This window comes from Ovis aries, chromosome 7 (assembly GCF_016772045.2).
Source record: "Ovis aries strain OAR_USU_Benz2616 breed Rambouillet chromosome 7, ARS-UI_Ramb_v3.0, whole genome shotgun sequence".
NCBI lineage: Eukaryota > Metazoa > Chordata > Mammalia > Artiodactyla > Bovidae > Ovis > Ovis aries.
Genome location: NC_056060.1, coordinates 67,703,094 through 67,717,024, shown reverse-complemented (window position 1 = coordinate 67,717,024; position 13,931 = coordinate 67,703,094). Strand labels below are relative to the sequence as shown.

The window sequence follows — 13,931 nt, the reverse complement described above, 5'->3', positions numbered from 1 at the left end:
TGCAGTTCGCCCGCTGCTCGCCTCCTCGCCGGCCCCTCCCAACAGCCACCCGGGCGCGCGCAGCTCCACTTCCGGCGTACGAGGCGGTGACAATGGGAGCGGCGCGGGTGGCGCCGGGAGGCAGCTGACAGGCGTCTGCGGCTTCGCTTCATGGCCGTTCTCCCGCCCCGCCTGGGCTCTGTGGGGAGCGGGGCGGCCCGCAGCGGCCGGGAGCCGGAGCTGGCGAGCCGAGCGGGGACCTGTGTACCGCGCCGCTGAGGCGCAGCATGTGAAGCGGAGACGGCATCCAGTGCGAGGCGAGCCTCTCAGCCGGCCGGAATGGCCACGACGGCCGAGCTGTTCGAGGTGGGTCCCCGCGGCTCTTCAGGGAGTGGCAGGCCCGGGGTGCGGGCAGAGGAGTGGGCGTCCGCCGCTGCCCGAGAGCAGCCGGACGGAAGGAAGGGGCGAAGACGAAGGAGTGGGGTGGTGGCTCGGCTGTCGGCGCAGGCGGAGCGTGAAGGGGGAGGGGTAGCTTGGGGCCCCGGGTGGGGAGGTGGGCAGGGGTGCGAGCCAGGAGTCCTAGCAGAGCAGCGTCGGCTGGAAGGGAGCCTCGGGCTTTGGGCTTTGGAAGATGAGCTCGGGATGGGACGGGCTGACTTAGGGCGCGGAAGGAGAAGGCTGACCCAAGTCTGGCGAGTTCCGTCTTGTCGCCTGTATCCCCGCCTGATATTCTAGGGGGGGCCCCTTGAGATTGGGACGACAGGGGGCTTCTCGTGATTGAGTGATGACTCCGTTAGCCAGAGTTGGAAGCACTTTACCAGTTTACTCTTTCATTTGAGAAGGCTGTAGTCTCTTTTTAGGACAATAGAGGCCTACTAAACCCTTCCCATTGAAGAAAGTCAAAACTAAAACTAACATTTGTGTTCGTGTCTTGAGGAGTTGAAGTGTAACGTAACCCCCCTCGACTGCTAGTTAGAGAATCCTTAACGCGTGAGACATTGACATTCTAATATGTTTCCTGGACCGTTTTCAGTCTCTAAAACTTAAAACTGAGCTAAGGGGAATCCAGTGTGAGAAGCTGTGATGCTTGAGATAATAGAAGAGGAAGATTCTAATTGGACCATCTAACAACAGGGTATATCTTTTTGTGAAAGACAGGAAAGCTGAGATGTGAAGGAGAGAAAAGGATGGACCCTTTTTGTGTGTGCTTATGTTTCATATTGAGTAACAAAAGTGTAGGTAATAATTAAGAAGACTATATTTAAGTCAATAATTAAGTTGAAAATAAATTTCTCCATAGGTGAAAATCGGATTCTTTTTTCTGTGTAAGATTCAGCAGGCTTTGTTGTGTTATTTTGGTTTTTTTTTGGCTTAAAATTTGAATGCCACAGCTTTTGTAACAACTGGGAACTTTTCATTTGTTAGTGTTAATTTAACTTTGTTTTGGATTTCTGTCAGCTTTTGGATAGATAATGCATTTGTTGAGGAATAGTGTATGCTACTGTTATAAAAATTGTAATAAGATAGTAATTTGTGAGTGAAGGAGTATAATTATTAGAAAGAATTGGGAAATATTAATTATATTTCCTCAGATTTAAGTGTAGGGACATATATTTATTGCATTAATTTCTCTAACTCCAAAATTGTGCCATTTGTTTATTGATTGACAGGAGCAGGGAGACCTTCTTTTTGCTAAAAGCTTTTACTGTGTGTTCCTGAGCCAATACTAATTTATGAAGTTGAAATCTTTCATGAAATAGGGAACCAGCCAGCTGTTAATATACAGAAAACTCTTAACTTTGTCATACCGTTCATAAGATATTAACCTTTGGGCTTATGAATTCCCAGTTGTCTTTTTTTCTTTAAATGCTTGATCATATGAGTCCACATATACGTCCTTGAAAATGTATGTGATTTCTGTTCCACATGGGGGAAGGAGAGGAAGTAGAGAAATATGTGTAGTTTATTTTGCTTTTTCATGTCTTGCCATTTACTAAGGTAGTTAAACTAAATTAGAGTCTGAGTTAATGCAATGACATCAGTTATGAGAGCAGGTAATACTTAACAGTGATAATACAAACAACTAGTCCCAGCTATCCACAGGGTTTATAGAGTGCCCTTGATTGAACATGCTTGTGGATCTTAACACATGTGACTTGCTCTTTGCTCACCATGTGTAACTTGTTGCTTCATCAAAATTAAAAGCATATTACATTAATAGTTACAATTAAATGTTAATAGGAATGATAAGTGTATTAATCTTTTCAGCCCTACAGTGGATTCTACCCTTGAATAAGTTTTCACTGCCAAGTGAAAAGTTGGCCTCTTTGCTTTACAGGGAGAAGGAAAAAAAGAAAAGAACCAAACTTTAGCTATCACTGCCATTTCCTGTTGCTATTGCCTTTAGAAGATAGCTTGTAGGACAAGTCAGGGAGTGCCTTTTTTTCTCTTATTTTCCTTCCTTAGTCACAGCTGGAGAACTATGGAAAACAGGTTAGGATGTAGTCAAGGATATATAGTTTTTATGCATCCTGGCTTTAATGCACCAATAAATTGAATTGTGCCTTAATTTTTTCACACTGAAAAGGAAGTTAAAGCAAAATTATGCTTTGAATCTGTGAAATGTCGTAAGTGTTAACCCTGTTTCTTTTAAAATCTTGTTGATCCTGTGAGACTTCCTTTTTAACATAAACACTTTCGTACAACAAAAGCGAACTACAGGGTATTTCCTCAGTTGACAGAAATGATTTAAAAGTTCTGGCTGCAGTGTTTCTAAATGATCACCTCAGGATGGACATTCTAAAAAGTTCATATGTGGTTTGTGTTATGTCTTCTACATATAAAAAGTGGCTGGGATAGTAAATTATTTCTCTGTTGTCAAAAGTATTCTTCTCTTTTCACTGCACTGCTGAGAAGTTTGTACTCCCTTCTCACTTGCTGTTTTTCTCTCCTGTCATTATTCTGTTTGGGCAAGTTACCTTTATGGGAGGATTCTTTGTTAAGCAGAGTCTGCTGAGTACCTACTAAGTTAATGAGGCTTCATGTCTCAAAGACTTTGCTATAGACATATTAATCCTATGAGATGTGAAGAAAAAACACAACTGGTTCAGAGCCCAAAGAAGTTTTGGATGTGGGCATGCTTTATTTCATTAGAGATTTACAATATTCCTTGGTATGTTAAAGATTTTAAGAAGCTCATTTCCCAAACTTCTTTGACCATGAGAATGTTTTATTTTCTACTGTTAATTTTGTGAATTCCATGGAACATTAGAAAATGTTGAATTATAAACAGAACTTGCCCTTAATGTTAAATAGGAGGAGAGAAGATAGATATATAGCTACATACTCTTGAAATAAAGTTATAAATGGTGTCAGGGGTCTAGGTAAAGTGCTATAGAAGTAGAAAGGATAGGAAGATTATCTCTAGAAGTGGGAAAGGATTAGAAGGTGACATTTGAATGAAATACAAAGGATAAATTAAATTTGAGTTTGTGGAACTGGGTGGAGGGACATTCCAATAAAGCAGACCATACAAGTGTAGACCCCCAAAACAAGGGAAGAGTTCATCTTAGTTCATGGAGTATAGCATGCATGAAGACGAGGAGTGGCATGTAAGGTAAGAGTTTTTAATTGTTGAGGATTAGGAATTTGATTTTTTTTTTTTTTGTAAATGTGGATGCATTAATAATAGTGTTTGAAGTCAGGTAATTTATTTGACTGTGGTGACAATGGCTCTTTGACTTCCAGATTAGAATTTGAACAGTGAAGAACACATTTGTGTAAAAACATATTTATGTCTCTTAGATTTACAAATTAAGTTACACAGACTGAAGACTTACTCAAAAAGACTTATTCTGTTGTTCAAGTAACTAGTTAGTAATGAACAGGAAATATACAAGTAAGGACCACTCCTTTACTTTCAAGATGCTGATATGCTACTTGTTTTAGCCATAATAGCTATTAAATACATATTTATAGAACTTGGCCACCGATACATAGTATCATGTATGTAAAATGGATTCGTTCAGTAAACATTTAGCTTTCCTTACCTTACCTACCCTAGGCCAGAAATCCTTCCAGGTGCTGGAATTAAAAGATGGTTTGAGTTAAAAATCTAGTTGAGGGAGTGAAAGAAAAAAAAAAACAACCAACCTTTCTTCTCTCAACACTTTATCAATACTCTCAATATTGCTTCACTTCTGACACCAGTTGTATGGGGATGGGGATTTTTTTCCCACAACAATTCAGTTTTCCAGCAGACACTGACTGGGTTTTCTACAATTCACTCTAATTCTGATACTGTTTACCTGGAGTTAGCTTAAGTCCCACAAAGGGCTTGAAGTTAAGGGCTCAGTCTCACAAACATGCCCCCACTGTGGATACCAATGTTGTCATCTCTATTTCTGATTGGCCAGCCATAAATTGGAGGTTCTCATGACCTCCTCTTTGGGTTCAGTAGTTTGCTAGAATGGCTCACAGAACTCAGGAGAACAATTTAGTAACTAGATTACTGGTTTATTAAAAAGCTCAGAAACAACCAGAGGGAAGAGACACATAAGGCAGAGTATGGAGAAGGAGTACCGCACTGCCATTCTCTCTTTGGGTGTGCCGCCCTTTTAGCAACGTGATGTGCTCCACAACCAGGAATTTCCCTGAACCCCACACTTTAGGGATTTTTATGGAGATTTCATCATGTAGAGAATCAGTTATTCACTCAATCTCTAACCCTTCTCCTCTTCACAGAGTATAGAGGATGAGGCTGAAAGTTCTGGGCTTCTAATCATGCTTTATCTTTCTGGTGACCAGCCGCCATCCAGGAACCCACCAAGAGTTGCTTCAGTAGAGCCAAAGGTGCTTCCAGGAGATTCCAAGAGATTTAGGAGTTCTGTGTAAACCACTCCTATCAGCTTTGTCACTCAGCAGATTAGAAGAGTTTTAGGAGGATTGTGTCAGGAACCAGGATCGAAGACCACCGGAACAAAAGCTCTCCTGGCATGCTTATCACTTAGCCTCTTAGTTGTCTTGTGTGTGCTTTCTTTCAGCCTTTCCTTGGGTAGGATGAATCCCATTTTGCTAGCCTGAAACAAAACATTTGTAGTTCTTTTCAAAAGAATTAGTATTCAATAAATGTAATTGATTTCAATCCACCACAAAACACGTAGTCTCATGAAAATAAAATCAAATGTGATTAAAAGGAGAAGCCAAATGGGTAAAATTCATTTAGTTCCAGTGCTGGAATTGCATAAAGCTCATGTTTGGTTTCTAGTAGAGTCTTGAATTTACAGCACCATAGAATGCCTATTTTTTATTTCTGGAGTGGAGCATGGTGATCCTGCCTTTTTTTTGGTTTTGGATATAAGGGGAAAATCTTGATTTTCAAGGTCCTCAGCAGGGGATTTGGCTATGGGCAAGCAAGCGTCTTGAATTATTGTGCATCTGCGATGTGCTCAATGTTATTCTGTTGACCACAGCTGGAAAGTAAGAGAAATAGATGACAAAACCTGCCCTTGCTTTCAATTTAACTGTAACAAGAGAGAAACTTACGGATGTTACTGCTGCTGGTGCTAAGTCGCTTCAGTCATGTCCGACTCTGTGCGATCCCACAGACAGCAGCCCACTGGGCTCCCCCGTCCCTGGGATTCTCCAGGTAAGAACACTGGAGTGGGTTGCCATTTCCTTCTCCAATGCATAAAAAAGTGAAAAGTGAAAGGGAAGTTGCTCAGTCGTGTCCGATTCTTAGCGACCCCTTGGACTGCATCCTAACAGGCTCCTCCATCCATGGGATTTTCCAGGCAAGAGTACTCGAGTGGGTTGCCATTGCCTTCTTCCACAGATGTTAGTATAAAGCAATAAATGACAAAATGGAAGTGTTACTGGTATTAAATATTATTTTGTGTTGGGATTTGAATTTTTAAGCCTCGTGTGCACGTGTGTGTGCGTGTGCTTAGTTGTATCCAACTGTTTGCAACCCCATGGACTGTACCCTGCCAGGCTCTTGCAGTCCATAGGAGTTTCCAGGCAAGAATACTGGAGTGAGTTGCCATCTCTTTCTCCAGGGGATTTTCCTGACCCAGGAATTGAACCCTGCACTCCTGCATTGCAGGCAGATTCTTTATGAAGTGGGCCACCAGAGGAGCCCTTTCAGCTTCATAAGGATTGTTTAAGAGTGAAGAAATCAGCTGAGATAATCCAGGGAAAGAACCCTTTCCCCACAAATATCCTTGTGGATTGAGTAACTTGGTTCACAGGTAAGGAAGCAGAAGTGTGAGTTTGAAGAGAAGATGAGAGTAGGCTTGTGGTAGTGTGCCTGTCCATTTTGGAGTGCAAAGAAATTAGGTGGTGTAAAATAAGAACTTAAAAGGGTAGATTTAAGAGCATGAACATCATAGTTTTGAAATTGCATAGGGAAGTTTCTGACTAAAAGTGAATAGTGTTTTAAAGATTAGTTTGACAGTGGTCTGTTACATAGTGAATTTAAGAAAAGTACTTTCTACAGGAAGTACGTGAACCTACTTGTTAGTTGCTTTAATAGGACCCAGAAATACTTCTTCCTGAAATCCTCTGAGCCTTATTTTTTTTTTACCTTGGTAAGCGAAAATATTATAGGTTCTTTTGAGTTTGTAGGTGGCTATAACATATTTTATTGAATCTTTTTGAGAAAGTTTAGTTGGGTTTTCTCAAAGAGAAAATGTTAAATTAGGGATTTATGTTCCTGTTCAAGGGCTTGAGGTCTTAATTTTTAATAGAAATGACTACAAACCCCATGTTTTTATTACAATTGGTAATAAAGAATATGAAACTTATAAGAATATGAAATCAGTTTAACAGATAAACATACTAATACATTATGTAAAGTTTGTCTTCCCTGGTGGCTTAGTGGTAAAGAACCCACCTGCCAGTACAGGAGATGCTGGTTTGATCCCTGGATCCAAAGGTCCTTTGGAGAGGAAATGGCAAGCCACTCCTTTTTTCTTGCCTGGGAAATCCCATGGACAGAGGAGCCTAGCGAGCTACCATGTATGGGGTGGCAAAGAATCAGTCACAATTTAAGTGACTGAGCATGTATGCAAAGTTGAATTTAACATGATAGTATCTTTGTAGTACATACTTGGAGAAGGCAGTGGCAACCCAGTCGAGTACTCTTGCCTGGAAAATCCCATGGGCAGAGGAGCCTGGTAGGCTGCAGTCCATGGGGTTGCTAAGAGTTGGACACGACTGAGCGACTTCACTTTCACTTTTCACTTTCATGCATTGGAGAAGGAAATGGCAACCCACTCCAGTGTTCTTGCCTGGAGAATCCCAAGGATGGGGGAGCCTGGTGGGCTGCCGTCCATGGGTTCACAGAGTCGGACACGACTGAAGCGACTTAGCAGTAGCAGCAGCAGTACATACTTAGATCGTTTTGGCTGATTTTGCTTTTAATTACTATAGAAAATTAAGATATACCTTTGTTAGATTCATGAAATTCTAGAAGATTTTGGGGGAATTGTTTACAAGTATCTTTGAGAATCCTCAGGAGGAATTGGTCATTTAGAGGTCTTGAAGAATTTATTAATTTGCCTATCTTTTTCTCATTGTAAATGCCTTTGCAGTGCTAAGTATTAATAAGTTACTGGGTTTTATTTAGTTTTATAAGCAGAAAAGATTTTAGGTTTTTTGTTTTTTCAAAACTTCCATTTTTTAAAAAATCAGCGACTAATTTATCTTTAACTCTTGTAATAATTTGATTGCCTCTGAAGATAAAACCTGCACTTCACTTCCAGGATACTGTTCTCTTCTAGTAGTTCTTCCTCCTTTACTGGTCCCTCTTATTTTGTCTCTTGATGGTTTCCTTTCCTCTTCCTATTTCCACATGTTGGCGTGCCCTTCTTCCTGGGTGATCTAATCCAGTTCTGAGGTTTTAAATAACTTTAAAATTATATCTAGCACCAGTTTCTTCCCTGTAATACAGCTTATTTTTCTGACTATGTGCTTTACATTTTCACATGTATATCAGATTGGCATCTTCTACATATAATATGCAGAATAGAGCTCTTGTTTCCCCACTCCCTTTTCCATCTCCTTCCCAGTCTCAGTAAATGGTACCACTCACTGTTCATACAGTTGTTCTGGTTGCAACCTCTATGAGTCATCATGATTCCCTTTTAAAATTTCTTGCCACATCCAGTTTATCAGCATTCAGTTCACTCACTGTATCAGTTCAGTCGCTAGGTTGTGTCAAACTCTTTGCGACCCCATGGACTGCAGCATGCCAGGTTTCCCTGTCCATCATCAACTGCCAGAGCTTGCTCAAACTCACATCCATCGAGTTGGTGAAGCCGTCCAACCATCTTATCCTCTGTTGTCCCCTTCTCCTCCTGCCTTCAACCTTTCCCAGCATCAGTCTTTTCCATTGAGTCAGTTATTCGCATCAGGTGGCCAAAGTATTGAGTTTCAACTTCAGAATCAGTCCTTCCAATGACTGTTCAGGACTGATTTGCTTTAGGATAGACTGGTTTGATCTCCTTGTAGTCCAAGGAACTCTCAAGAGTCTTCTCCAACGCCACAGTTCGAAAGCATCAATTCTTTGGCACTCAGCTTTCTTTATAGTCCAACTCTCACATCCATATGAAGAGATCCTTTAAAAGGTCATGTACCTGGCGATATGACAATATCCCTTACATTGCTACTTTGAGTCATTAGCATCTCTTGACTAGACTACTACAATGTTGCAGGTTTTCTCAGAGAAGCTGACTTTAAGACAGTTTAGTCCCATGGACAGAGGAGCCTGGTAGGCTGCAGTCCATGGGGTCATGAACAGTTGGACACGACTGAGTGACTTCACTTTCACTTTTCACTTTCATGCATTGGAGAAGGAAATGGTAACCCACTCCAGTGTTCTTGCCTGGAGAATCCCAGGGACGGGGCAGCCTGTGGGTTGCCGTCTCTGGGGTCGCACAGAGTCGGACACGACTGAAGCGACTTAGCAGCTGAGGGAAGTTGTGATTGTAGCTGCTGTTCATTTTTATTTGACACCAGCATGCTTAGCCAACTCTGATGAAGCAAGCTCATGCTTTTCCTTCTCTATCATCTGGTTTTAAGTGATTCCGATAAGGCCATACATATGAATTAAGGGAAGCATGCTAGTGCAATAGTAGTGAAAAACGTGGGCTACCTGCTTATGCAGTTTGCTTTCTGGTTCTGTTCATGTTTGATCCTGGGGTTACTACTTCCATCTTATGATGAATAGTTCCTGGATCTACTTGACATCATGATTTGTTGAGTCCATTGCAACCCAGACCTCCAGCGAAATCTTGTGACCCATTGGATTGTAGCTCACCAGTGTGGCCTTGGATTAAATACCCCCATGTATCACAATTTCTCAGGTGTGAAACTAGGCTATATTTATAGAACCTACCTCATAGACTTGTTAAGTATGTATTAAATAAGATTGTAAGTGCTAGGTACATATTTGGCACATAGTAAACACTTTTAAAAATTAGCTGTCATTACCGTCTTATTTAGAAGTCTTTCATGTGTTTGTCAGACTTTCTAAAGTTCTGAGTAGCTCTAAGCATAAATTCCTTTGAGTCATTGTTTCTCAATTTGTGCTTGTAAATTAAGATTTGTTAGACATGTCAACTCTTCTGTCTCAAGTGAGGTAGACTCAGGTATGATTATATAAATATGTTTGCTAAATGAGTCTGAGAAGGCAATGGCACCCCACTTCAGGACTCTTGCCTGGAAAATCCCATGGACAGAGGAGCCTGGTAGACTGCAGTCCATGGGGTCGCAAAGAGTCGGACATGACTGAGCGACTTCACTTTCACTTTTCACTTTCATGCATTGGAGAAGGAAATGGCACCCCACGCCAGTGTTCTTGCCTGGAGAATCCCAGGGACAAGGGAGCCTGTTGGGCTGCTGTCTGTGGGGTCACACAGAGTCGGACACGACTGAAGTGACTTGGCAGCAGCAGCAGCAGCTAAATGAGTAAATTATATTTTAGAGGGTCAGAATATTTACTTTGCAGAATATCTAACTCATCCTTAAGATTTAATCATCAATCATGTCAGCACCTGGGTAAACTGAATTTATTTATTTATTTGCAGTTATTCCAAAATATTGGCATATTCCCCATGTTATATAATGCATCCTTGTAACATATCTTACATCCAGTAGTTTGTACTTCCTGTTCAGTTCAGTTCAGTCGCTCAGTCGTGTCCAACTCTTTGCCACCCCATGAATCGCAGCACTCCAGGCCTCCCTGTCCATCACCAACTCCCGGAGTTCACTCAGACTCAACGTCCATAGAGTCAGTGATGCCATCTAGCCATCTCATCCTCTGTCGTCCCCTTCTCCTCCTGCCCCCAATCCCTCCCAGCATCAGAGTCTTTTCCAATGAGTCAACTCTTCGCATGAGGTGGCCAAAGTACTGGAGTTTCAGCTTTAGCATCATTCCTTCCAAAGAAATCCCAGGGCTGATCTCCTTCAGAATGGATTAGTTGGATCTCCTTGCAGTGCAAGGGACTCTCAAGAGTCTTCTCCAACACCACAGTTCAAAAGCATCAATTCTTTGGTGCTTAGCCTTCTTCATAGTCCAACTCTCCATACATGACCATAGGAAAAACCATAGCCTTGACTAGACAGACCTTAGTCGGCAAAGCAGTGTCTCTGCTTTTGTATATGCTGTCTAGGTTGGTCATAACTTTTCTTCCAAGGAGTAAGCGTCTTTTAATTTCATGGCTGCAATTACCATCTGCAGTGATTTTGGAGCCCCCCCAAAATAAAGTCTGACACTGTTTCCCCATCTGTTTCCCATGAAGTGATGGGACCGGATGCCATGATTTTCATTTTCTGAATGTTGAGCTTTAAGCCAACCTTTTCACTCTCTTTCACTTTCTTCAAGAGGCTCTTTAGTTCCTCTTCATTTTCTGCCATAAGGGTGGTGTCATCTGCATATCTGAGGTTATTGATATTTCTCCCGGCAATCTTGATTCCAGCTTGTGTTTCTTCCCATCCAGCGTTTCTCATGATGTACTCTGCATATAAGTTAAATAGCAGGGTGACAATATACAGCCTTGACGTAGTCCTTTTCCTATTTGAAACCAGTTTGTTGTTCCATGTCCAGTTCTAACTGTTGCTTTCTGACCTGCATACAGATTTCTCAAGAGGCAGGTTAGGTGGTCTGGTATTCCCATCTCTTTCAGAATTTTCCACAGTTTATTGTGATCCACACAGTCAAAGGCTTTGGCATAGTCAATACAGCAGAAATAGATGGCGCCGAAGCAGGACCCGAAGCCTAAATTCCAGGAGGGTGAGAGAGTGCTGTGCTTTCATGGGCCTCTTCTTTATGAAGCAAAGTGTGTTAAAGTTTCCATAAAGGATAAACAAGTCAAATACTTCATCCATTACAGTGGTTGGAATAAAAATTGGGATGAATGGGTTCCAGAAAGCAGAGTACTCAAGTATGTGGATACCAATTTGCAGAAACAAAGATAACTTCAAAAAGCAAATCAGGAGCAATATGCAGAGGGGAAGATGCGAGGGCCTGCCCCTGGAAAGAAGACTGCTGGGCTGCAGCAGAAAAATGTTGAAGTGAAGACAAAAAAGAACAGAAGACACCTGGAAATGGAGATGGTGGCAACACCAGTGAGGCATCTCAGGCCTCCTCGCAAGAAAAGGGCTCGAGTAGATCCTACTGTTGAAAATGAAGAAACTTCCCGCTACCCTACCCTAGTATTGTCCTCTTCCCTACCATTGGTAACCACTAGTTTGTTCTCTTTGGAGAAGGAAATGGCAACCCACTCCAGTGTTCTTGCCTGGAGAATCCCAGGGATGGGGGAGCCTGGTGGGCTGCCGTCTGTGGGGTCACACAGAGTCGGACACGACTGAAGTGACTTAGCAGCAGCAGCAGCAGTTTGTTCTCTATATCTGTGAGCATGTATCTTCACAAATTACTGTTGTTGTTGTCTTTTCAGATATATACTCAAGTATGGAATTTCTGGGTCATATGGTAGTCTTGGACTTCCCTGGTGGCTCAAATGGTAAAGAATCTGCCTGCAGTGAGGGAGACCTGGGTTCGATCCCTGGGTCGGGAAGTTCCCCTGGAGAAGGAAATGGCAACCCACTCCAGTATTCTTCCCTGGAGAATTCCATGGACAGAGGAGCGTGGTGGGCTACAGTCCACGGGGTTGCAAAGAGTCAGACATGACTGAGCAGCTAAGATACATGGTAGTTCTGTTTTTTGTTTTTTTGAGAGATCTCCATACTGTTTTCCACAGTGGCTGCACCAATTTTTATTCCCACCAGCAGCGTACAAGGGTTCCCTTTCTCCACATCCTGGCCATCATTTGTTACTTGTGTTCTTTTTGATGATAGATTAGCCATGTTGAGCATCTTTTCATGTGCCTTTTGGCCATCTATATGTCTTCTTTGGAAAAATGGCTGTTCATTTCTTCTGCCCATTTAAAAATCTGGTTTGAACTGAATTTTTTAAAAATAGCTAGCAGTTTTGTTTACTTTTCATGCCTTGATCATATCAGATGTTTATATTTCCTAGAACTGTATTACTATGGCTGCTATTTTTCAGTTATTTTGACCACTATAAAAGAACCTTTTAAAAAGAGTCTTAAAAATTTTTTTAAAACCTATTTATATTGTTATGTGTTCTTGCTACTTAATGTTTATTTTTTAGCAATAACATATTAACAATAAAAACTATATGGTTTTCTTTTAAAATATGTACAGTTTGAAAGTTGATCATGGAGTTTATGTACACAAGGCGTGTGACAGTTTATCAATTGTCTGATAAAATTATTGGCTTGTATTTTTGATCCCATATGACTATAAGGAGAAATGTTAAAAGACGGAATTAGTGATGCACATGGGCCTTCATGTGGCAGTTTTCACCTTTTTAGCTTTACCTCTTATTCTCACCACCTAAACTTTAGGCACAAGCAGCTATTTGTAGTTTCCCAAAGTTGCTATTAAGTGTTATATAGCAGTGGAAACAGCAATTTAAATCTCAAGTCTGCCATATGCAGCTTGTGTTATCTTGGGCAAGTCAGTATCCTCTCTAAATCTCAGCTGCCTCATCATAAACTGGGGATAAAATAGGTCCTCTGGTCTTAACTGCACACAGTGAATGTTAAATGATTATGTGAGCTGTTATTCTTGTTGGTGTTCCTCCTCTTTTTCCCATGGTTATTGTTCTGACTGAAGCTTATCCTCTCAGTCCTCCTCTCATATCAGACTGGTAAGCCATTCTCTCAAATTCCAATGTGATGATGATGATAATAAAAGGACAGGTTATCATCTATGGGTTTTAACTGTCACTTCTCTCTACATCTTTCCATATGTGGCATTTGTGATCTAGTCCATTTTCCTCTAACGGGTTAAGCTCTATCTTCTTTTTCCCTAATGGTCTGGAAAACTGTTTGTTCCACTTTTTTTCTGGCTGACTTCTTCTTTCCTCTGGTCTCAGCGGAAGTGCCATGCTCTCAGAAAGTAAGACTGTTGCAATACTCACTTTTTACCAGTCTTCTTTCATTTCCATCTTCCCATCATCTCTGTTGCTGTTTTTAGAGCGTTCAAGAATTTCTTTCCCCCACATTTATCACAATTGTGATTAGTTATTTCTGTAATTACTGTTTAAGGTTTGTATCCTTAGTAGAAGATTATTTCTGTGAGAACTTGCAGAGACTTGTGTATTGAATTCACATCTGTGTTCTTAGTGCCTGACACAGTGCTCAACACAAGAGTAGTTGTTTACTAAACATTTGCTGAATTAAGAAATATCCTATTTCCATCACTCAACTACCTAATGAGTTAACAACTCACTCAGCAATGTTAGTACTGAAGTTTGTGCACAAATTTTAGATTTTACTTATTACATACTATTATTGTATTCTTTATACTTTTTCCCTGTTCATGTTGTAAGTTTCTGAAGGGTGCCTTTTGTGTTATATACATCT

At 41.2% G+C, this 13,931-nt stretch overlaps 1 protein-coding gene across 4 annotated transcripts in view; it reads left to right on the top strand.

The window, feature by feature from the left end:
* EXOC5 (exocyst complex component 5) overlaps positions 1 to 13,931 on the top strand; it is a 144,787-nt gene that overhangs the window by 88,154 nt on the left and 42,702 nt on the right. For 3 of the 4 annotated variants that reach the window (XR_009601247.1, XM_004010676.5, XM_060418094.1), the window contains exon 1: positions 77 to 345. The exons of the other annotated variant lie outside the window; for it this stretch is intronic. Coding sequence is in view for 2 of the 3 variants with exons in the window: in XM_004010676.5 (XP_004010725.1) it covers positions 319 to 345 (27 nt within the window). In the remaining variant the exon portion in view is untranslated. Of the gene's footprint in view, positions 1 to 76; positions 346 to 13,931 lie in introns of those variants that run through there. 4 annotated transcript variants of the gene reach the window in all.